At 47.8% G+C, this 24,175-nt stretch overlaps 1 protein-coding gene and 1 long non-coding RNA gene across 5 annotated transcripts in view; one reads left to right on the top strand and one right to left on the bottom strand.

Moving 5' to 3' along the window:
* The window catches only part of Hnf1b (HNF1 homeobox B), a 52,134-nt gene extending 33,067 nt beyond the window's left edge, over window positions 1–19,067 (bottom strand). Inside the window, exons 1-4 of one of the 4 annotated variants that reach the window (XM_005076928.4) lie at window positions 18,477–19,067; window positions 13,686–13,885; window positions 8,465–8,729; window positions 6,563–6,798 (exon numbers count right to left, since the gene is read on the bottom strand). In XM_005076928.4, the coding sequence (XP_005076985.1) occupies window positions 6,563–6,798; window positions 8,465–8,729; window positions 13,686–13,885; window positions 18,477–18,820 (1,045 nt within the window). In that variant the 5' untranslated portion in view covers window positions 18,821–19,067. The remainder of the gene's footprint in view (window positions 1–6,562; window positions 6,799–8,464; window positions 8,730–13,685; window positions 13,886–18,476) is intronic. The other 3 variants (XM_005076930.4, XM_005076927.4, XM_005076929.4) reach the window with 3 other exon arrangements.
* Window positions 19,068–19,318: 251 nt separating this feature from the next.
* Window positions 19,319–20,946, top strand: LOC121141448. The gene is made up of 2 exons (XR_005878360.1): window positions 19,319–19,370; window positions 19,600–20,946. It is a non-coding gene; the product is annotated as an uncharacterized LOC121141448 (long non-coding RNA).
* Window positions 20,947–24,175: the final 3,229 nt, after the last annotated feature.

Raw genomic sequence — 24,175 nt, 5'->3', positions numbered from 1 at the left:
CTGGTTTTTTGTATTTTTAAATAGTTGGAAAAAACCCAAAGGAGAATATGTCATGCTATGTGAAAATAACATGAATTCAAATTTCAATCCCATAAGGAAGACTGTGTTGGGAGACAGGCACACACTCACGCATGCACAGACTACCGGTGCTTTTTGCTACACAGGCAGGGTTGAATGGCTGTGGCTGAGGCCACTTAGCTTTAGAAACTATTCACTTTTTGGCTGTTTACTGAAAAAGTTGCCTAACTGTGTTCTCGAGGACATGTGAACAGCCCAGGATAATTAGGATTGAATGCTTCATTTGACTTTATTTTGAAGATAGATTATGTGATATTAATATACAGCATAAATGTTATGTGTAAAATATACACATATATTCACATGTATGTATGCATATTATATGTGTAGATGTACACACACACACACACACACACACTTCCCCCCTTGCTTCCTCATTTGCTTTTTCACTTCCTGTTGAAGAGTGGATAGAGGCATAAGGCAGGTTTTGTGCTTCTATTGAGCAGGTGGTGTCAAAGGCCCTTGCCCAGATCTCTGCCTCTCTCTGTACCTCTAGTGCTTCACTTTCTGCAAGTTTCTGTTATTTCCCATCAAACATTTTACAAACAGATTCCAAGAACACTTCTCCCATAAGCCTCAGACTGGACTCCTGCTTGCTGGCAGCTTCCTTCCTCTTTAGAGGCAGTGGGGTGGAAAGAGCAGTAGGAGGAGGTAGCAAGGAGTCCTGGATCCTCTAAGGATACTTCAGAGGGATTAGGCCTAGCCAGTGGGCTGCCTCAGGTGATAGGAGTTTGCTGTCAGCTGGGGGTCCCTTTGTGCTGAGGCCAGAGCCCACCAGTGCCCTGCCCAGTGTCTTTGTATGCAGACCAAGACTGGCCCCCTAGGGGCTGGCAGCAGAATGCCTTTAAGACTAGGCCTCTTAATCTCATTAATATCCTGCCTGTCTTTCCCAATCTAGTGGGAGTTGATGGGGTGATACTACAAGATAAAAATGACTTTCAAATTCAGGAGATAAAATGACAGTTAGGAGATTAAGTTCCTAAGAATCAGAATATTGGAGCCCTGTACACCTCTGAACTGTTAGAGCGAGCCAGATTTCCAGGCGATTCTGTCTCTCCTCCTCCTAAGGGACAATAGGGCTGGCTCATTCACTCTGGGGACCTTTGCTGCTGAGATGAGTATTTTTTTACAGCTGCCCTCATAAACCCCCTCCTCTTGTCTGCTGCCCAGGGAGGGGGTGGAGCTCCCAGAGGTGAGCTGAGGTGCCTACCCTGCCTCACAGGGCCCCATTAAGTTGTTAAGGCTTTTAGTGCCCCAGACAGGGCCGAATGCAAGGGCAGTTCAAATCCCCACACAGAAAGAGAGGCATTTTCTTTTCACAGAATTCACCTTGTTCAAGGCAGCAGTTGGAGAAGAGACAGTGAACTAGCGGCTAGGCCCTGAGTCTCCGTACTGTACCTCAGTCGTTCAGCCGGGAACAGCAGAAGTATAGAAGGGGCTCTCTCTCTCTCTCTCTCTCTCTCTCTCTCTCTCTCTCTCTCTCTCTCTCTCTCTCTCTCTCTCTCTCTCTCTCTCTCTCTGTGTGTGTTAGTTCTCATGTATTACAGGTTAAAACCTGTCCCTGTCCCACTGCTTACTAACTGTGAACTTGGGAAAATTAATTACTCACATTCTAAACATTCTCACTTCCCTTAGCTGACAAAGAGGAACATCAATACAGATGGCACCCATCCTCCTATGCTTTGGGAAAGGTTAAATGAGACCAAGCACACGGGTGCCAGCCCAGGGCCTGGTACCCAGGAAGTGCTGAATCATTGCAGACCATTGTAATTTCTCATCTTCAGTCCGTCTCGCTCTTGGGTATGTTTGAGGTCTCCTTGGGTACAGTATATTTTTGTGCCATGGAGAAGTGAAGCTATCCAGTCCATTTTTTTTTTACCTTGACTAGGAATGAATCTGCTTTGTCTTAGCCCTGGGCTTAGATTCCTGCATCCACAAGGGATGCTACCACAGGACGCTAAGGGAGAAGCAGGAGGCAGGACTCTGTGTTTTCTAGTTCTGACACATGTCAGGGAAGTCTGGTGTGCTGGAAGGGGAAGGAAGGGATAGAGCTCAAAGGCAGGAGGAAACAGCAGTCACAGAACTCATCCTAGGGAGGTGTCTTCTCCCTTCTGTGACTCACCACTGACCCCATTGAAGAACAAGTGCCTATTTCCTCTTGAAAAGATCACTTAAGAGAGGACCTGTGTGGGAGAGCAAAGGCTGATGGGGACCCAGTGACCCTCCCTTGCCTCCTTGGGGAGGTAGCCAAGTGACTTAGACTAGAGCAAGGTGTACAATGAACAAGGCCACCCAGATCAGGCTACAGATACCAGTCTTGGGCCAAGGCTAGCCCAGCTCTCATCCCACAACTTCCTTCTCCTCTGAACCAATCAATACAAGCACCAGTCTCCAACCAGCTCCTTTTTCTTGCCACAGCCCTGCCCTCTGACCTTTTGAGGGCCTTTTCCTTGATTCAGCTCCAGAATGGAGATAGAGGCCATCACTCCGGGTCTGCTCAATGGCCCCAGAACGGGTTGTCACGGGGGGCCTATAACCAGGGACAGCTCCTGCTGACCAGAGCTGGAATGGGGAGGGCAACAGATAAAGGCCTTAAAGTGTGAAGATAAATGGCTGCCTGCAGCCTGCTACAGTAACTTTAAGCCCCCAAGAAGAAGAGACAAAGGTTGCCCCTGTGACACTCACTGGAAGGATGAAGGCCCAGCAGCAGCAGCCAGGCTATTTCAAAGCCCCAGCTTAATTGTCAATTAAGCATGCATAAGGGGGACAAAGCCATGACAACCCCTGGCTGCATGCTGGTGTGTGATTGTAAAGGCAAAGAGGGCCAAGGCTGAAAACAGCTGATTCTGCTGACTGTGTTTGTAGGGTACCTTGTAACCAACTGGCCGCTGACAGAGGCAAAGTGCTCCTCCTGCCATCGCTATTGTGTGGGACATTCCAGGACCAGGGTCACACTGTGGTCATCCTGGGCAAGTGGGGCACATGCAGTAAGCATGGCTGGGACGGAAGGGGCTCGCATAGGGAAAGGAGACTCAGCTCTCCAGGAAGAGGGTTCTGGGGGAAGGTTCCTCGCTTTGGTGTTGCCAGACCTCCTGGCTCGGGTGCTGGGGTTCAGAGAAGTGACAGTGCAGAGCAGGGGCCTTGGACCTTGAGGCATTGTCGCTCATCAGCTCAGCCTTAGAGACTGCCAGGGTTAGGGACTGGGGAGGTGGCTCGGAGGGTGAAAAGTACTTGCCATGCAAGCATGACGACTGGAATTTGGAGCTCCAGCACCCACGTAAATGTTGGGTGGGCATAGGGTTTGTCTGTCATTCCGCACATTGAGAAATGGATAGAGGGGCTCCTCAGAGTAAGAAAGCTACCTAGAATACATCTAGTGTAACCTCACAAGTAAATCTAGTGAACTCTGTGTTCAAGTAAGAGACCCTGCTTTAATACGTGAGGTAGAGAGCTACCAAGAAAGACACTGGACATCAGCCTTCTCTCTTAGCCTCCTTTGCGCTACATCTCCCATGGCTTACAGGAATGTCTAACCCTGTGGCTTAGACACCACACCTACACACACACACACACACACACACACACACACACACACACACACACGGTGTGTGCCCATACAATGCATCTCTAGTGGCTTACAGGAATGTCTAACCGTGTGGTGTATACACAGTGTGTGTGTGTCCATACATATGTGAGTACACATACACACATGTATGCTTACAACATACACATACATGCACATGGAGAACAAGAGAGAGTGGTGAGCAAGATATAGATAGATAGATAGATAGATAGATAGATAGATAGATAGATAGATAGAGGGATGGATGGATGCTAGAGTGATAGAGATAACTAGTGCTGATAATGGGATCTGGTTCAAAGTCAGCTACGTATTTGATGTGGTCAGGGACTTGGGAGGCCCCACTATGGGGAGGGTACAGTGAGGCTCTGCAGCCCAAATTTGAGCACTGCTGACCAGTTTTGGGAAAAGTTCTAAGAGCAATCTTGACAGTCTCAGAAGGGCATTTAGGGTTCTAGTTCCAACATCACAGAGCACAGTGGTTACTTCTGTGACAGTCCCAGAATGAGAACTCGCCTCACTGCCTCTTAGTATTAATGTCCATGTGTGTGAAATTAAAAAGAAAACAGATTCCTTTCACCTGCCCTTATCCCTGCTGCCTCATTTATGCTCTGCAATACCGAGATGACAGGAGTGATCTCACTGTGGTTTGTGGAGAAAGGTGGTTATTTACAGGTCCACCCATTTAATTCTTGCAGGCACCCAGCAGTCATTTGACACACGCATCACCTGTCTACTTAGAACCATTTCAAAACAACACCCAGAGAATCCAGTCCCTGGGTGATCAAAGACTACCTTGATGGACCTTGAGTGAAAATGAAGGCCTAAACAGCCACTGAAAATATTCAGTGTCCCCTAAGAATTTCCTTGTGACAGCTGTAGGATCTTTCTCTACCTAGAAAAGCCCACGATGTCCGCTCCCCAGAGATAACCTTGAACCCAAGCTGATTCTGGAGGCTCCATGCTGGCAAGAGGTCCTTCCTGTTATAAAATCCTGAGGATGTAGGGCCCTATGCCCCCAGCATTTCCCTTCTTCTCCCCGTTTAAACATACTGGCTAGGTACACACTCCACCATGAAGCTATGTCCCCAGTTTATATTGTCAGGACCTGGTTAGAACTTAATGCATATTTATGTTGCAAGAATCAGCAGACTCAGTGCCTAATCACCATCCTGTGAGTTTGGACAGATTATCTGTTTCTAAGCCCCTGTTTCTTTCTTTGAAGTCCTTCTGGGCACTGTCCTTCTCAATTGTCATAAAGGTCCAGACTTTTGGGGTAACCCAGGAGACCATTTTCAGTGGACCATACCCATCTCAGATGCCCGTTGGAGACTGTCTCCTGCCCTTGTCCCCATCTCTGTGCTGTTTCTAATGCCTGGTCCTGCTGCCTTAGCTCTCTGGGTCTCCAGCCAGGGCACACAGAACCTAAGCTAGCGACCCTGTGGTGACCTCAGCACAACCCCAGCTTGTCAGAAAGCTGCTGAGTCTTTGTTTGGCTTTCGGGCTCCCTGACTTTGGTGTGGAGATCACAGGTCCTAGCACAATGGCCATTGTCTTCTCAACAATGATCCTTGCCCCGACCACGCCCCCCACAGCTTCCAGATTTAGCTCCATGGATCTCCATGGTGGGCGAATGCTCCAGCCCTGCTCAGTACTGGCCATAAGCCACCTACCACCTACCCACTAAACCTTGCTCTGTGTTGCTGTAAAGGGGTGAAGTGAGTCACAGTCAGGCCAGCGCTTGCTCCCCTCACTGCCCTCAGCTTCTTTGCCTCTCATGAATAAGCCAACTTTATTTTGGGGTTTCTGAGCCCTTCCTTGCACTCATAGCAGAGCCCAGAGAAACTCAAAACCAGTTCCAGGCTTCATGATGGCCAATTTCAGGTCTTAGGTTGTGTTTCCTGTAAGTGGCAGGCTTGAAACAAATGGCTGCATATCACCCAACTGGTAACTCAGACCCTGTCCTGACGATTTGGAATATCCAACATATGGGTCAGCTCCCCGCTCTTGGGACTTTCCCCTTAAAAAGGTAACTAGCAAGATAGGGGAGAAAGGGACATCAGAGGACAGCAGATTGCAACAATGGCTGGCTTTCCTTTTTCAGGCCTTTCCTCTCAGATCAGGAAGCAGTGTTGTTTGGTGTACACAGGTACCAAACAACCATCTGTAAGCACCTCCTCGTTTCTGGTAAGCTGACTTTCTTAGGAGAATTAAGGCCCGGGAGAGAGAAGAAGACATGGCTGACACAGTGCTTAGCATATAAGGGGTCCTTTTCCACTTGAGGATATAGGCTTCTATCCTGACACAGTCAACCCCCACAGCAGTGATATTCTGATCCAGTACATGGTACAAACTCCTTAGCCAGCTCCTCACAGAAGATCCCAAGTGACGGACTGCATCTCAATCCTGACTCAGCAAAGCAGGGACTGCCACCCAAGTGTCCCTTCCCCAACAGCCACTTGACTCCTCCTGTTGAAACTAAACAGTGCCAGACAGGCTATGGTCCGACATGGCAGAGGGCGGCCAGAGTGCCATTCTCCATCATAGTGGCCAGTGATGCATCACTGTGATCTCCCTGCCTGTAGCTTGCACCTGGCACCCCAAAAAGGCAGCCTTGTCTGGGGGATAATCTGCTTGGCTGAGTCAGCAACCACCCAGCGAGAATGAAGACAGAAGAGAAGGGTAAAAGGTTCCTTGAGGGCCAAGCAGCTGAGCAAGGAGTGGGAAGAAACCTGACCAGCAGCACGCACTTCTCTCTCTTGAGAATGTTCTAGAAATGGGAGGAAAGCAGGTCTGTCGCCATCTCAAAGTATCTGCTCCTCTGAAGCACCGTAAACAGAATGAGGCTGGCAACGACGGCGGCAGTCAATTCCAAGGCAGAGCAAGGCACAGGTCTCCACTTACCTGACAGCTTGTTGGGAGGAGAGGAGCTGGGCTGGTGGTGAGGGGAGCCGTGGGTGAGCAGGGGGTTCAGATTGTGCGTCTGGTTGGAGCTATAGGCATCCATGGCCAGCTTCTGCCGGAAGGCTTCTTCCTTCCTGCGGTTTGCAAACCAGTTGTAGACACGAACCTCTGTGACCAAGTTGGAGCCTAGGCCATGGGCTTTGGAGGGGGAGACCCCTCGTTGCAAGCATTCTGCCCTGCAAAGAACAGAGGGGAGAGAGATGTTAAGTGAGGGTGGCTGGGGGAATTGTGAGCGCTGGGCCACAAATACACAGTCATGGTAGAGACTAAAGGTCAGCGGAGGAGGCTCGGGAGAAGCCTGTGCAGAGAAAGGCCATCCTCACAGTATCTGAAAGGGCTGGAGGGAAGTGGGGGCCCTGAGTAAGCTACACTACCTAGAAGGCTGAGCATAGGCCCCTATGTGGCTCCTATTAGATGAGGACAAGCCAAGGGTCAGCAATTTCAAGAGGAGGCCCAGCGATTGGCTTCCTGACACCTTCTTTACTGCCTCACGAAAGGCAGAGTCCTTTGCTGACTCTATCTGAGTCTCTTCCAGGCACTGTGAGAGACATCTGGGCTTTGGGGATTTGGATACCCCAAGAGGGTGCAGGGAATCCGGATTCCACATTCATACTCTGGGCAAAGAGCTAGCAGAGGGGGCAGGGTCATTAAGGAAGCAGCCAGAGAGGGGGCTTTTGATTATGAGCGCCAGTGAAACCCCCTAGCCCACTGTAAGCTATGTTCTTGGACACAGTGGAAGACCTTGTGTCAAACCCAGGCTGCTTCCCTGGTTCTATGCTCAGTTCAGAGACATAGCAAAGGCCCCACAGGCCTCTTCCAGTGCAAAGAGCAAGTGGTCTAGAGTCAAAATTGGAATGAAAGAAAATACAGAATGAAGCCAAAAGGATTCTCCAAGGACTTCCGGTGTTTGCTTTTTAAAAAATTATACACAGTGAAGATACATAACGGAGTCTGTTGAGTCAGTGTAGACAGAGCAGACCAAACAGATCCAAACAATTCTTCCACTCCCGCTAAATTTCCTTAATTGTTTGCTTGAGATAGGGTTTTACTCTGAAGCCCAGGTGGGCCTCAAACTCTTCATCATCCTCCCTTTGCCTCCTGAGTGCTGGGATTACAGGTGTGTGCCCCTATGCCAGTCATCCTCATAAAACCTGTGCCAGGCCCTGGTTTCTTTCCAGTCCCATGGGGATACAGTTAGTGGAGGCCAGAACTAAGGGGACAGTTTGGTGTTGACTGTATGGAGCAGAAACACATCTCTCCAACATCATATTTCATGTCAGAGCTTTTAGAATATCTCCCCTAAAATAATCACTCATGGGAATAATTAGTATTTCACAGAGGTGAGACTCCATGATTGACAAACAACATTGCTACAAAGGCTCCTTAAATGTTGGACGTCTTTGCTCTTTCTCTTTCTTCTTTTAAACATTCGTGTGTGTGTGTGTGTGTGTGTGTGTGTGTGTGTGTGTTCACGAGAAGGCATGTACTCACACCACAGCACATATTATGAATTTAGAGGACAATTTGCAAGATTTGGTTCTCTCTCCCTCATGTGGATTCTGGGGATCAAACTTAGGCAGTCAGGTTTGGCAGCAAATGCTGTAACCCTCTAAGCCAATCCTCCTCAGAGTTCATAACATACTAAAATATGCTGTGGCTCCTGAAGAAGTACTCCTGTGATGTGTCTCAAGCCTATTAATTAATAAAATAAATTTGATGTCCTGTAGATCACACTTTGGGAGACCCTAATTTAGCCACACTTAGCTGGATAACTGATGTCTCAACGTCACAGGACCAAGGGGGATCCTTGCCCTGATTGCTCAAGTGGGCTCCTGCTATTACCTGTTGCACTCCTCCACTAAGGCCTCCCTCTCTTCCTTGCTGGGATTCTTTTGCCGGTCGTAGGCCTGGTACAAAATTTGCTGGGATGCGGGCCCCCATTTGAACCGGTTGCGACGCATCTTCTTGTTGGCGGGCTCAGAGCAGGTATCCTCGGACTGCCCAGGCCCCTGGTTCTGTTGATTGAACTCTGGAAAGAGAAACAGCAGCTGATCCTGACTGCTTTTGTCTGTCATATTTCCAGAGCTCTGGACTGTCTGGTTGAACTCTGAAAAGAGAAAGGAGTAGATTTGATAGAGCCTGCAGCCTTCACTCCACGGACAGACAGACAGACAGACAGACAGACAGACAGACAGACAGACAGTTGGGTCAATGGACAAAGACCCCTTGATTCTTTTCCCTTGAGCTTTGTAATCTGCTCTAATTTCATGTGGGGATGGAGAGGGGACACCTTATGGCAGGCTCCTCCCTGCTTGTCTTGTGTCCCCAACAAAGCCACCCTTTCTGTCCTTGGATAGAGCTTAGATGGAGCCAAGTCAGTGTTTTGAGAAAATTAATTCTTTTCCTTTGACTCATTGACCTTCTGACATTCTGAGTCCTGAATGCTTGCTTTTTTTTTTTTAATGATTGGTTTTGATTTTCTTTTTCAAGAGAGGGTTTCTCTATGTGTCCTGGCTGTCCTGGAACTCACTCTGTAGATCAGGCTGGCCTCCAATTCAGAGATCCATCTGCTTCTGCTTCCAAGTGCTGGGATTAAAGGCGTGCACCACCATCACCCAGTTCTGAATGCTTGTATTTCATGACAAGGGGTGAACCCTGTCAAGGTTCAGTTCCTGGAGAAAACTGTTCAAAGCTGTAACTTACACTTACCTACCATATTTAGACAGCATGTAGACCTCATTCCCACTCCTTTCTCTTCATCTATCCTGGACACCTGTATTCTAATGTGAGGTTCCTTGAAAAGCATGAAACCCTAACCTTTAAAATCACGCTTTGAAATAAATATGGAGCTTTGTATCCACAAAAGAAGATGTTCCTTAGACTTCTAGCTTGACTACAAAGGCAATAGTGTGTGTGTTTTTGTTTTGAGGTGTCTCTGTGTAGTACTATTCTGTGTGTGGGTTTGGGTGTGGTGTATATGTGACATGTGTCATATGTGCATGTGGGGGGTGCATGCGTGTATCTCAGGGGACCTTTAATAAGGGAAGCGGCTCAAGATCTGCCCACACAATTTGAAAGATGGAAGTGCAGAGTTGAAATCAGAGGACCTTTCTAGGAAGATGCTGAAGGGGCTGGAGAAAGGTGGAAGGACACACTAGCCGGGCATAGCCACCTTCAGTCTACCTCCATGGAATGAATGAAAGGTGGAGGACAGCCTGACGATATGGTTGGAATGAGTTTTGATGTCCACTTTATGAAGAAGGGAACTATGTTGTCCTCTACCTCCTATCTGCATGGAGCAGGGTTGTCAGAGGAGCAGGACATAGAACAAATTCATTTCCTAGGCCCTGCTCCCCGTGTTCTGGACCTTGATGTTTTCCTTTTTCAGTTCCCAAGGTCACTCACAGTTCTCTGAGTGTTCAGTCTCAGCCTCCGGAACCCTGCAGTAATGCCTCTGGGTGTGCCATAATCTCAGACAGCTGGATCACAGATCCACACTTCTACAGCATAAACCCATACTATAGCATAAGCCCATTTGAACCCCTCCATAAACCCATCCTAGTGCCTCCAGTCTGTGCACCTGGGATTTTATGGATTGCCATGGCGTTTTCTTCCATTTTGGCCCATCCCACAGAAGTGGTGGACTTCCACCCAGTCTGGACTTAGGATCCCAGCTATGGCTGGGGCAGCCTTTGTTTAGCAGTGGCTGTTTAGAGCCTTTGACTTGAAATGGCCCTTGAGCCACCTAAGGGCTTGGATTGCACTGACGCCCACTCTGTTTTCAGTCACCCGAAACAGCCTCTGCTAAATGTAAAAGCAGAATGTCATGGGCTTCCCTGGGATGATGTGGGAAAATAATTCCTCCCACAGTCAGATTTTTCCAGGTGTTTTCAGTCCTTATATCCCTCAGTCTTCACAGTGGTTCTCTATATGCTGTCATTTGAGGGTGAAGGTGGAGACAGAAGTCTCCTGTGCAGCAGGGGAGGGAACTGTTTAATGGCTCCTGTGCTCCCTGTGGACCTTGCATGGCATCTGTACAGTCCCTATGCATAATGGTGGAAGCCAGTGAGGATAACCCTAAGTGTCTGGGATTCATCTGAGATTTTTCATTTGAAATGACCTCCCTACAGTTCACAGGGAGTGGGCCATCTCTACAGCCAACACCATCTACATGTAACCCTTTGTCTAATTCTCGAAGCCTTTCAACAGGAGAAGTGTCATTATTTCCAATAGCAGATAAAGAAACTGAAGTTCAGAGTGGAAAGTGACATATCCAAAGCCACAGGAGCCTGGAATGCTCTACTGCTCCTAGCCACTAGCTTATGAATCACACAGATAGCAATGCCACAGCTCCCCAAATCTGACTTAGGTGGAGGAGGCTTTTGTTGCATGCAGATCACTGTATAAGGCTGTTCTTTTGGGAGACAGACTAGGTCTGAACCCAGAGCATTTGTGGACCAGTCAGGGCCTACAGGCCTCAGGGACCTGGCCTAGCCACACTCAGTGTTTGAAGAACTAGGTTCCCACAGGCCCTCCAGCTACCACCAATTCTCTTCACTTTCTTTCAAATTAAATGGAATAGAAAATGTTTGATACCTATCAAAGCAACATTGGAATGCTTGCTCCAGCAGACTCATCTTAGGCTTGGGAGCTAGTCCAGAAAGTTCTATATGTATAGACAAAGTCTTTGAATAGTACCATTTGTTAGTTTGTTTTTTTTCATGAAACTTTTACGTATCGTCTTATTTTCGTCCCCTCTTTCTCTTTCCATCCAATCCATCCATTTGGTCTTTCTTTTGTTTATCTTCCCAATTTTTGTCCCATGCTGGTGCGTCTTTTCTTTATCCTTTAAGACTTGATACAAATGCTACCTCCCTCCTCTAGTAAGTCCTCCAGGATTATGCTCTGCAGTCCAGTGCATGCCTTTTAAAGTGCACTTAGAAAGCAGTTGTCATTAATTGCTCAAGCTTCTCACCTCCTTCATAGGAGTATAAGTTCCTGGAGGCAAGGACCTGTGTATCCTACATCCTAGCATAGTGCTTGGGACATGACAAGGTGTGTGCATGATAATTATAGGAGGAGGAACATGTCCCTAAGTTCTGTCTCCTGTAACTTTAAACTCCAAAAAAACAGTAACACTGAACAAAAATTTCCTTTGCAGATTGCCTTCCATTTGGTCAACGACCCCTTCATGAGCACCCCAAGATTCTTTCTGGGACTTCTGTCTTCTTAGATGATGTCTTCTGTGTCACTCTGTCCTGGGGGAGCTAAGGACACCACCCTGGCTGCTGAGCCAGTCCCAGGGCTGTCTGGCCTTTGGAGATTGTGGTCCCTGAGGATGTTTTGAAGCCATGCAGAAACTAAAGAGCTGCTTCATGTTAGGAGGTCAATCCCTTAAATATCATCCATATAGGGGGCGGTGAGCCCATACTTTAAAGGACTGAGTTCTCTACACAGCAGACAGCCTTGCAGCAGCTTCTACTCTGTCCATACAATGTTCCAACTCCAAAGAGTTAACCTCAGCTGGAGACAACTGCCCCAAATCTTTCCTGTCACTGATGGCCTTTCTGCCCACAGACACTGGCACAATAAACACGATCAGTGGAGCAGTGTGTAGAAAAAAAAAAACAAATCCAAGAGCAATTTGAAAAGCAACTGTCCAGCAGGAGGGAAAAATACTACCAAGAAAATGATGGGGATGAACATGTTGGCAAAGACACAGAGGCTCATAGCCCAGGGGGAGGGAGTGACAGGGAGTGAGCTGAGGCAGTGGTGGGATGGGGGAGACAGAGAGGCAGCAGCTGAAACTGTTCTACCTAAAGGGCTGGGTCCAAATAGTTCAAGTGGAATGGCCAACTATGACCTCCCCCAATAAAAACAGTTCAAGGTTCAAACCCCTGTCAACTTAAAGACCCAGATTCCTCAGCATTCTTGGGTGGAAGGAATCTTGAGACAGAAAAGAGACCTTGGGTTAAGAATTGAAATAAACCTGGCATAGTGCACACTTTTGATCCCAGCACTTGGGAGACAGAGGCAGGCAGATCTCTGATTTCAAGGTCAGTCTGGTCTACAGAGTGAGTTCCAGGACAGCCAGGGCTATACAGAGGAAACCTGTCTCGAAAAGCAAACAAACAAACAAAACAAAACAAAATCCCAAACAAACAAAAACCCTGAAGTGATGAAAATTGAATCCGCAAACCACCATGTGTCACTCTGCACAGATAATCCACTGTAAACATTATTATTGCAATAACTGATGACATTTGAACAAAATCTGACTTTTAGATGGTAGTAGTGTTTCAAAGGTAATCTGGTAAATTTGGTGGTTGCATGAAGCATGTGTGGGATAACCTATTATGTGGGCAACTTGCTGCAAAATGAGAATCTTTTTCTATTTTTCTTTAATAATTTCTTCTGAAAACTAAGAACATTTAATTAAAATTAAGTATGTAAAAAACCAAAAAAACTGGTTCCAAGTGCAGACATTCTAACTGTATTCTGCCTCTGACGTCTTTACTAGGTGGAACAACTCACAGCTGAGCCTCAGTTCTAATCTTGATAAATGTGGGTAAGCTCTTTAAATTGACTCTGGACTTATCCCTCCCCACACATTGCCATCCTTTCCAAAGATCAGGGTCAGGTTCTGGTTATCAATACAAACCCTTAGCTGTTTATACTTTTTCCAGAGGGGAGGAAAATAACAATAATGGCGATCAATATTGCTGACCACTATGAAATGTCTTCTTGGTAACTCAGACCTACGACCATCTGTCAACCAGGGACAAAGAAAGGGATGTTGGAAAGAAGGTCTAAAGACATTCAGGGTACACTGTCTACACTTTTCAGTTCAAGTAGCTATGTAGCAAGGGACTGTGTGAGAGGGAAACATACATGATAGCCCGCTGCGCAACAACTGTAAGGCCATGCTACCTGCCAGCTTCTTACATTTGCCAACTACTTTACAAGGTCTTTTGGATGGAGGGGAAACTGAGGCAGCCCATGGGGTCAGAGTGAGGGCAAAAGTTACTGCAGGTTGAAGCAGAGGCAGGTTTGAAACACTTACGTCGGAGGATCTCCCGTTGCTTTCTGACGTACCAGGTGTACAGGGCGGCTCGCTTCTGGGTCTTCATGGGGGTGCCCTTGTTGAGGTGCTGGGAGAGGTGGGATTGGTTCAGGCCTGTGACATCAACCACCTCTCTCTGGGGGATGTTGTGCTGCTGCATGTAGCCCTTGATCATTTTGGCAGCTCTCCAAGGGTCCTCACTAGACAGGTAAGCAGACAATTAGGGTGCTGGTGGGAAATGCCCAGGGAAAAATATTCACCTGCTAGGTACAAAACTCATCCTAGCATATCTCTCCACCTGTCCAAACCACAGCCTTGAGAGAGGTGTGTGGCTAAAAGAAAACAAAACGGGAGAGGAGTAGATGCCCCCCCCATCCTGTGCTCACAACATAGCTTTTCCTTCTGAGACAGGCACAGAAGAATGCTCATCTTTAAGCCCACCCCCTGCCCCATCACACTCCCCACCCCCCATGCTGTGGAAGCTCTTGCCTTATTCTGCTTTCTTTGGATTTCAAGACACTAAAAGGTAAGAGTGCTAAGGGAAAGTGGAGGTGCTAGGGCCCGAGTTGGCCAAGCTGATTCTACACGGAGCCAAATGAGGTTTTCAACCCACCCTGTTTCAGTCTAAACCTCCCCAGTGTTTTTCTACTTCTGAAAAGGAGGCCCAGTCTGTTAAAGAAGGGGTGGGCTTGTGTGCCCACCTCCTGGGACTCAAGGAGTCTTCCAAAGAGTGCCTGGATGTTTAAAAAATTGTTTGATGTGTTTAGGAACCTCCTGAAGTCAAACTGAGATACTTCATAAACATTTGTGTTGCTGTGATTCCTTTTGTTACCAAATATTACATCGCTATTGGAGTTTTAGAAAAGTGTTCTCAAATACAATGGCAACACTCCCTGGGGCTAAGAATCAGTACACTTGTAAAGCAGATAAAGTTTTTGTTGTTTTGTTTTGTTTTTAATTATCCATAGGCCTGCCTCCCAAATACATCGTATTGAAGAAGAGTAATTTCAGTTTTGGGAGTGAGACATTAATTTTTCCAATTTCCTTTTTGCCTGTACAGTTGCATCCCTTTGATACAGAAAGGCTGCCTGGGAGGTGACAGGTCTGTGGATTTCAAGTTTGGACTGAGAGTGTAGTCAGACTTCTGTGTCTTGCAAACACAGGCACAGCTTGTCATTATAAACAAGGCATTGGAATGTCATAGAGGCTTTTTTATTTAGAATGTTTCCAACCTCATTGTTATTCTTTCTTGCTTGTTAAAAGGAAAACTTAGAATGAGAACTGTCATTTAAATCAAGAGACCAAGAAAGTAAAACAGAGGGCACAGATCAAAAGTCTTAAAGGAGCAATACAAGTGTATGTACAATTTATTTAATGCAGTTACAGAAACAGTCCTTCACTACATGTTGATATATATGTATATATATATGCTTAATAGAATCTGAAAAAAGAGAAAATTGGGTTCAGATGAAACAATAAAAATTGGTGTTAGAGCTGAGATCAAATTAGACACAGTGGTAAAACAATCATTTGTCAACGGTGCCTGTAAAATCAATTAATTTGTTTAATGTATTAAAAATCTCCAGCAATCAAGGGAGATATTTTAGGCATCTGCATTGTGACTATTTCAGCATGCCTTGGCTATTGGATTCATGAGAAGGCAGGCTTTAAAAGAGATGTTTTTGAGAAATGTAAACTTTCACATTAATTATACATAAGTTAACAAGTTTCTCAAGCATTTATAAAGGCACATAAAGTAAAACAACATAATGAAGTAACAAGAACAAAAACAGAGGAAATGCGTTCCAGTGTCATACCTGGAGAATTTACCGCGAGTGAGAGAAAAACACAGCAATCAACATTTTAGACATAACCACGTAAATACCAGTGATCGTCTAAACACTCATTGCTGGCTAACATTTCCAAAGATATTTTTAGAGTAGAAAAACATTTCTAACAGGTACGAACAATAGCTCCAAAAGTTAGAGAAAACAGTATTTGGGTTTTAAAAGTTAATACTGTATCGCTTTAACGGATCATTTGAGCGTTTTTCCTTTGTTTAACTGCTTTACCTGTTACTCTGCGTGTCTAAGAAACCTAGCCTAGCGAAATAGTGTTGTGTTCTAAGTGTGAATGGCTCTGTGCTAAGGGGATCAACGCAACAATGAGACAGTTAAGGAAGAAAGAGAAAAACAAAGCAAAAATCAAAAGAAAACCCGCACAAAAACCGTTGAGACAAAACCTTCAGGCCCGGAATTACAAGTTTTGAATTGGGGGTAAGATGGCGTAGCTACACTTTTTTTTTTTAAACCTCTCAGACCCCTTAATGTCTGTCCCTCGTGTTCCCTGGGGAGAGCTCTGAGGCCCCGGTAAGGAGTTTTTGGGAAATATATTTTCCTCACCGGGATAAACTCGGGATCATGGGTAAACGTTGACTTTTTGGAGCCAGCGCAGGTGTCAAACGCCAGCCGGCGGTGACCACATTGTTCTCCCGGCCGGCCGGCTTCTTCCTCAACAATGACTTTGCTGCCCCAGAGCAGAGAAGCCTTGAGCCCCAGCCGCGCGGGCCAGGAGCCTCGGTTCCTGCTTCCTAGGTGGCGGCTGATTCTCCTAAGTCCTCAGGACACATCAGCCCCAGGGCCGGCGGTCGGTGACTGCAGGACGCTACAGTTTGCGACCTTCCTCTCGGGCCAACCTTCTCCAGCCAGGGTGAAGGCGTCCTGGCGCTCCACCGAGTGACCCTCCTCCCCCGCACACCTTTCTTTTCTTCCTGACTTACAGGGCAACAAAGGTGGTTTGGGGAGGGAGTGCCTGGTACCCTGCAGCCGGCTGTGTAGCGACCTGGGAGCCGCTAGCAATTTCTTGAAAAATTACTTTAATAAAGTCGGAAGCTTCAGGAGGCCTAGGGGAGAGAAGGCGGCACCAGCTTGTGAAAGGAACAAAAACCTTAGGGTGTGTCCTGGGTCCTCACCCCAGCCAGAGTCTGGGCTCCTCTCCTTTCGCTCTCCACCAGCTTGGGGGAGGGAAGGACCAAGTCCTAAGATCTCCGACCCGAAAGGCTCTGTGCCTGCGGGGCCCTGCGGGTATTGGCTTCCCGGAGTGGCACAAGGACCTGGGGGCGCGCCTGCGGCGCAGTGCGTGTGCCGTGCCAGCGCCCCGCGAGCACCCCCTCCTGCGTTTTGATTTCCTTCCCTTCTAAGCCGAGTTTACAACTTCACCAATGAATAACCCGCCTCTCTTTTCAACCTAATCACGGTCTTTGTGTACTTTCTGTTGATGATTTATAGGAATAAATTAATAACACCCCAACTCCACGTGCTGCAGTTTATGTTACATCTCCGCTGTGTCCAGCACGGTGTGGGGACCGCAGTACAGAGATTCACTAGGCCTCCCCGGCTTCCCTAGATCGGCTCCGAGGCAAACTAGACGGCGGTCAGGGCAGTCAGGAGAAAGGGTCCAGGCCCCAGGGGTCTGGCGACAGGATGCTAGGTAGCTGAGCCGGGCCCAGGACAACCTCCCTACCACCCTGCCTCCCTAGACACTCGGAAGGGCTCGGCTCCCCAATCCGTTCCTTCTATTCCTGATACCATCCAAGCCCCTAAACCCGGCCGGAGAGAAATCACAGCCACAAGGAGAAACAGCGAGGGAAGAAACTCAAGCTTGCGGATTAGAGGGGGGAAAAACAATTTAGGGGGATTAAAAAACAAAACTAGAAGTCTTCCAGATTGCCTTGACTAGAGGGCAAGCGGCCGGGTCCTCAAAGCGCAAACTCAAATGCAAGGTCATATCTCAGCTCAAACGCGCGCGCACACAGCCGGAGAGAGGAGAGAGAGTCGAGCTGCCGAGGCCGGGCCTTCACCCTGGATCCTGAAACTTTGAAGCCCCCGGGTTTAAGAGTCAGAGGCCACGCGAGGGGCTCCTTCCTGAAGCCAAGTGGCTCCGGAGCGACGTGTGGTCTAAGGGAATCACTTGGCTCCTTGGATAATTAGTAACTAGCTGTCAAAGTGTAGGCCAGTGCGAGAGGACAGGCAAATGATTCCAGCTACCCACCAGCCCGCCGCTTCCCCTCGGGATCGCAGGGGTATCGGCAGTAAGATGCGTACACGCCCACCTTTCCCAGATTGGGGCCAGGTGCTCCACGAAGTGGGGCGAGAGTGTCTTAGGAGCCTGTTTCCCACCTATTCTCTATTCCTTTCATTCGTCGTTTCTTTGCCCAGCACGGGTCATTCGTGACCCTACAACAAACTTTCTACTTTACAAATCTAAACCTGAAGCTCGCTCGCCGCGCTGCAGAAGCAAGGACCCAAAGAACTTGCTTCCCAGGCCTCAGCCCCCGATGCTGCCAGACCCTCTCTTCAAAGAGCTGCAGGTCTCTGGGACAAATGCGTGGCTTGAGGTTTTGAAAGTGGGTGGGGGCATAAGTTTGAGGTCCTAGGAAATTCACAGCTGTTTCTCTGCACCCACCTGCACCTCTAGTCGTGTGACCTAAGCTTCATACCTTCGGTTCTCGCGCCTGGGTACCACCAACAAGGTGCTTGCGTCCAGGGCAGCGGCCTAGGTAGAGGCAAATGAAGCCTCGGGTTCCAGGTCACCCGGCTGGCTGAAGGACTGATTCAGTTGTTAGCAGAGAAGCAGAGCACCCTCGGGGAATTTTTCCCATGGGAAAGGGACTCGTGGGAGAATAGTCTGCACCACACTCCTCCAGCGCGGGGCCAGGAACTGACTCCAGGGACCCGGGGGATGGGGGTGGGGGTGGCCCGGGGCGTACCCAGCACCTCGCTTGCTGCCTACCTGAGCATCCGGTCCACCTCTGCCCGCTGCTCTGCGGCCTCTTCGGTGTTGAGTGCTTGCAGCTCCTTCAGGATGGGAGGGGTGTCATAGTCGTCTCCGTCCTCCGATCCCTCGTCCCCAGACAAGCGACCCTTGGTGTGGCCATTGGTGAGAGTATGGAAAACCGGCTTGGTGTCCAGATCCGCCCCGCTCCCGGGGGACAGGGGCAGTGTCTCCAGTTTCACCCCGAAGTTCGGGGACGGCAGTAATTCCTCTAAGGCCTGGATCAGCACTTCCTTGGTGACTCCAGAGCTCAGCAGGGCGCTCAGGAGTTCTTGCTGTAGCGAGGTGAGCTTGGACACCATTTTCCAAGGACGGAAAAAGAAGGGGGTGAGGGGATGGGTGGGTGTGAGAGAGGAGGGTGGAGGGGAGTTTTACAAGAGAACCCCAAGTCCTGGAACCCCTCCACCCTTTAGCCTCCAGACACCTGTTACTCCCTGGGGTCTCGGAGTCTCCTCCGAGAGGAGTCAGAAAACTTCTAACTTGCCATGATCGCCACCATTAGGCCATATAAGATATGCAAATGAGTGGGAAGGGCTCGGCTTTCGGCAAGATGCAAATGGTGGTGGGGAGGGGGAAAAAACCGAGAGAGTGGGAGAGCCTAAGGGACAATCCAACGGAGCCGGAGACTCGGGCCAGGATCGGGACTTGCCAGAGCCCATTGTACTCACCCTTGGGGGGGGGGGCTACAAATCTTCTCTACGGATTCTGTTTATCAGCCAAACTTTAGCTGACCTTTGGACTTGTTAAGCAAGTGGCTTGCAGCCTAGGTTGGGTGGGGGTGGGGGGGCTTTTCCACTGGCAGCGCGTTCAACTTTAGTCCAGAAAGAAGAAACTGCGCTTCGGGGGGTTCAGGTGAGAGAGCTGGAGAAAGTTGGGGTGCTGTGGAAGAGGGGAGCAAGGGGAGCATGAGGAGAGCAGAGAATCTCCAAGGTATCCGCAGGTAGCAAATCTGGAAATGCAGCGGGGTGGTGGAGAGTTCGATCCTTTGGGAATGGGCACCAGGAAGAAGAGACTGGCTCTAGGGACGGTTAGAACGAATTGGAGGGGCCCCATTTATTTTTCTCTCTGTTCTGCTCTCCAGGTTCTCCTCAACCAGGCTTGGTAGTTTGGATTTGCAGGACAGCCAGCCCAGATCGCGTAGTTAAGAGTGCTATAGGTCTTTAGGACCCTTGAAAGGAGGCGAATTTATGGCCACAGGGAGTAGCGAAAGTGGAGCTCCGCTGCAGCAGGGCTGCGCTAGTCCCGCCAAGCTAGGAGGAGCAGGACACCTGGGGCACGCTCTCTAGCCTAAACCCGGAATATAAATGTGCCCGGGCTTAGCAGGCAAAACTAGGGCTGCAGCCACAGGGCTGGACGGACTGTTTCAGCTGCGGATTACCCACTTTTTCTGGTTCTTAGTTCTAGGAGGTCCTCGGTACGAGTGCCGGGAGTTAGAGAGGCGCTCTAGGAAACTCAAGTTCACTGTGGCGGTGGTCTTGCCTGTCACCTAAAGCAGGCACCCCCAACGCCATTGAAGAAACTCCCCCCCCCAGATCTGGTCCGGAAGGAAGTCATGAGCCTTTCGGCGCGGCAGGAGTTTCTGCCACATCTCCCCTGGGACCGGGAGAGGAAGAAAGGAGGCGCAGGCCGTACCCAGACCTCCAGGCTAGGACCTGACCTGCAGGGGTAGAGACTGCTTAGATCCACAAACGGTAGTAGCTCCCGGGGCAGAGGCCATTTTGAACCTCCGTTCCCTCGTTTGTGAAAAATAGTCCTAATAGCCAGGATCCAGGAAAGGTATAGACACTGAGGAAGATCACCTGTGCAAAACTGGCTGACAACTTGGTTCACACTTTCCAGTCCGTGAAAATGGAAGGCCACTTCCCAGGGGTGAAATAGAGCCCTTTGGAAGCTTAGGATTCTCAGAATCAGGTTGGAAGAACTGGGCAAAGAGGGACAAAGGTGACGAACCATCAGGAGAGCAAAGGAACTTCTAAGTACAGTCTCTTGACTGCTTGTATTTTCAAACGCAACGGATTAGGAGGAAATTGCGGTTGGGTCAGAGGTAGAGATGAAGATTCACAAGGGAGAAGAGAGGCCCGCAGCCCTCGACTGCTAGGCTCAGGGTCAGACCTCCTGGTGAGCAGACTCCGGGCTTCTGAGTCAGGCTGCAAAGATGAATGAAGATTCTGTGAAAAGCAGAGCGTACCAGATCACCTGTGCTCCGGAAGGGGGTGGGTGCATGCGTGGGATCCCACCCAAGGTTTACTCCGAGCACTGTTTATCTAAGAAAGGGGTTATAAGTTCACAGAAGTGGGGCCCTTCACTTCACCTTGCTTTCTAGTTTGTTGTGACATGTGACAGATTCTTGCCTCTTGTGATTCTGCCCTGTAGAACTCTCCTGACTCCCAGCGCCACTCAGGCAGGATAATGAAGTGTTCAGAGTAAATGTCTCTGGCCAAAAGCCTTGTTTCCCCTGTCTCTTACTCAATATCATAAGAATAATGGGCATCAGTTTGTCTCAAGCCAGGGAAACGAATTAAAAAGCCACCATCACTGTCTACTTATCAACACAGCTTTGACTTGCAGTGCTAACTAGTGTGTGCTACCAGACACCCAAACCTCCCTCCCTCTCTCTCAAAACTCAGGTGTTAACACCCCCACACACACACACCAGGCACCCATGTAATATGCAGGAAGCTACACCTATAGTGCAGGGAACAGCTCTCAAATGTGTGTGTCTGCAGGTAGGTCTCCCTGGTAAGCTGGCTATTCATACCCTGAGATTGTCCTACCCAAACCTACAGTTTATTTACTATTCCAGGCAGGCAATGTAGGTGAATTTCAAATAATTGCAATTACAGATGTGCTAGCAGATTTTATACCCATGAACATGTATTGATTTTTTAACTTTTATGTGAAGGAGCGTTTTGCTTGCATGTTTATATGTTTGGATGTGCACCATGTGTGTATCTGATGTCCTTGGAGACCAGAAGAGATTATTGCAGGGTCAGAGGAATTAGTGCTACAGACAGTTGTAAACTGACATGTGGGTGCTGGTAATTGAACCCAGGTCCTCTGTAAGAGCAATAAATCTCCTTAACCCCGAGCCATCTCTCCAGACCTGCCATGAAAATTAAAAAAAAATACAAGTAGAACTGCATGACTAAATGAGCCACCCCATGAAAGTTTTACTCTACAGTAAAACTTCTCCCTAAGAGAGGACCAGTTTCAGGGCAAATGAGAAGGGGGGGGTGCTACAGGAGGGAGATGGAGGACATACCATAGGGATGGAGGACAGGCTTTGGAGTCACAGACTGGGACTGCACCCTGATGAAGGTTCATCATTGTGATTTATTTATATGTTGTGGGATTGGGGAGTTGAAGGGCCACTTAAATTCTATGATATGAAATTCCTTAAAGGCCTTAAGTTCCTGAGATGTCCACTTCCAGATCTTGGGGCAGGTGGTCAAAGATCTGAGGCCAGTCCTCTGTACAGTGGGAGACATGGGATTTTTCAGGGGCCTGCGAGAAATTACACCACAGAGAAGATCCAGAGAAACAGGGCCTTCTGGCCTCTTACTCACCATTGCCTGGAAAGAGGCTGAGATTTGCACTTGCTCAGTAAAGTATCCGTGGAATGAATGAACAAGTGGGCATCTTGGATGGTACCACAAAGAAAGATTTTGCTGATTTGTCAAATTTTTCCGGCCATCAGCAATGAAATTACAGACTCAAAGTGATAACACTCTTAGGCACAAACAGAAATGTACTATGTGTTCCATTTGCATTGTGTCAACTAGGAAAGGAAACCCATAGTGGAGTAGGTTACTAGTGTAGTAGGAAGGTTCTATTTTCTAAATGTTTGCCTATTTATTTATTTTAAATGATAATTCATTCTTATTTTTCATATTTAAAATTAACTTATTTTATGTCTACTCATGTTTTGCTTACATGTATGTCTGTGTACCGTGTATATGCCTGGTGTCTGTAGAGGCCAGAACAGGGCACTGGTCCCCTGGAACTGGAGTTACAGATAGTTGTGAGCCGCCATGTGGGTGCTGAGAATAGAACAGGAAATGAGGGTCCTCTGGAAGAACAGTCAGTGCTCTTAATCTCTGAGCCATTTTTCCCTGTTGGCTTATCTTTAATGTGTATGGGTGTGCTCAAATGTCTGTGCACCATGTGCATACAGTGTCTAGGATGGCCAGAAGAGGGCATCTGATTCTGGAGCTGGAGTTACAGGTGGGTGTGAGCCTCCATGTGGGTGCCACAACTGAATTCAGGTCCTCTGCAAGAGCAGCAGCTCTTAAGTGCTAAACCATTTCCCCAGTCCCCAATATAAAAAAATATTTTTACTTTATGTGTAAAAGTGTTTTAATTGCATGTATGTCTGCACCATCTGTGTCCTTGGTACCTATGGAGCCAGAAGTGGGCAGCAGATCTCCTGGAACAGGAGTTACAAATAGTTGTGAGCCGCCATATGGGTGTTCAGAATCAAGCCGAGTCTCCTGCAAGAGCAACAAGTGCTTTTAACTGCTGAGGCACCTCTTTCTTTTTGGTCTGGAACTCCCTGTGTAGACTAGGCTGGCCTTGAGCTGCTAGGGATCCACCTGCCTCGGTTTCCCGATTAAAGGCTGTCTTATGTTTTGATGGACTCTGGATGTATCTGTAGTGCTGTGAATATTGCTCTGTGTATTTGTGCACATTCCCACACTTAAGTTATAACTTAATTAGAAAAATAAAAATATATTTCAAAGTTGTGTATGGTGGCACTTGGGGGGTGAAAGCAGGAGCATCAGGAATTCAAGGGCAGTTTGGAAGAGTTCAAGGCTTGCCTGAACTATATGATTCCCTGCCTCAAACAACAACATGAAAACAATTCAACATATAAATAATGTATATTCCAACATATGAAAATGTAAGCAGTTGTCACTAACTTACCCACCAATTGTTTACAGGTGGTATGTGGTCATCTAGAATATTTTCTTTCTTTTTTATTTGTTTGTTTATTTTTTATTTTTTGAGACAGGGGTTTCTCCGTGTAGCTCTGGCTATAGCTTTGTAGTCAGGCTGGCCTCAAGCTCAGAGATCTGCCTCCCGAGATTGAAGGTGTGAGCCACTACACCCGGCCAGTCAGGACTACACAGCAAGACTTTGTCTCAAAAATTAGAACAAAGCCAAACAAAACCCTAGACATTAGTATATTCTATTAGTCAACAGTCCTTTTCCATAAAGGGTTGTATAGTAAATATTTTAGGCTCTGTGGTCACTCAAATCTCTGTGACAACTACTGCATTCTATTACATACAATGCAAAAATGAATACCCGTGGCTCTCCCATGAAAACTTTATTTTTAAAAAAGAAACTGACTGACAATGTATTTGGTCCAGGAGCCACACTCCTGGGTAAAATGCTTCTGCAGGTAAGAACCTATAGATACATAGTGACTTTGGAAGTGGTCTTACATCCTTTGTTCCCTCATGGGGAAGAAATAAAGAAATAAGCAGGTGTCTTATTTGGGAGAAACAACTACTTTCCCAAGAAATATAACTCAGGACATTAGGAAGTCCAGTTTTGGAGTCAAGTGGAGCAGCTGCTTTCTGGGAATGCCTAGTTTGACTTTGGACAAGTTACTCCATTTCTTCTAGTTTTTATATCATGAGTATTGATGGCAA

This window comes from Mesocricetus auratus, unplaced genomic scaffold, assembly GCF_017639785.1.
Source record: "Mesocricetus auratus isolate SY011 unplaced genomic scaffold, BCM_Maur_2.0 Super-Scaffold_100007, whole genome shotgun sequence".
Lineage (NCBI taxonomy): Eukaryota > Metazoa > Chordata > Mammalia > Rodentia > Cricetidae > Mesocricetus > Mesocricetus auratus.
This window is presented reverse-complemented; position numbering and strand designations above follow the sequence as displayed.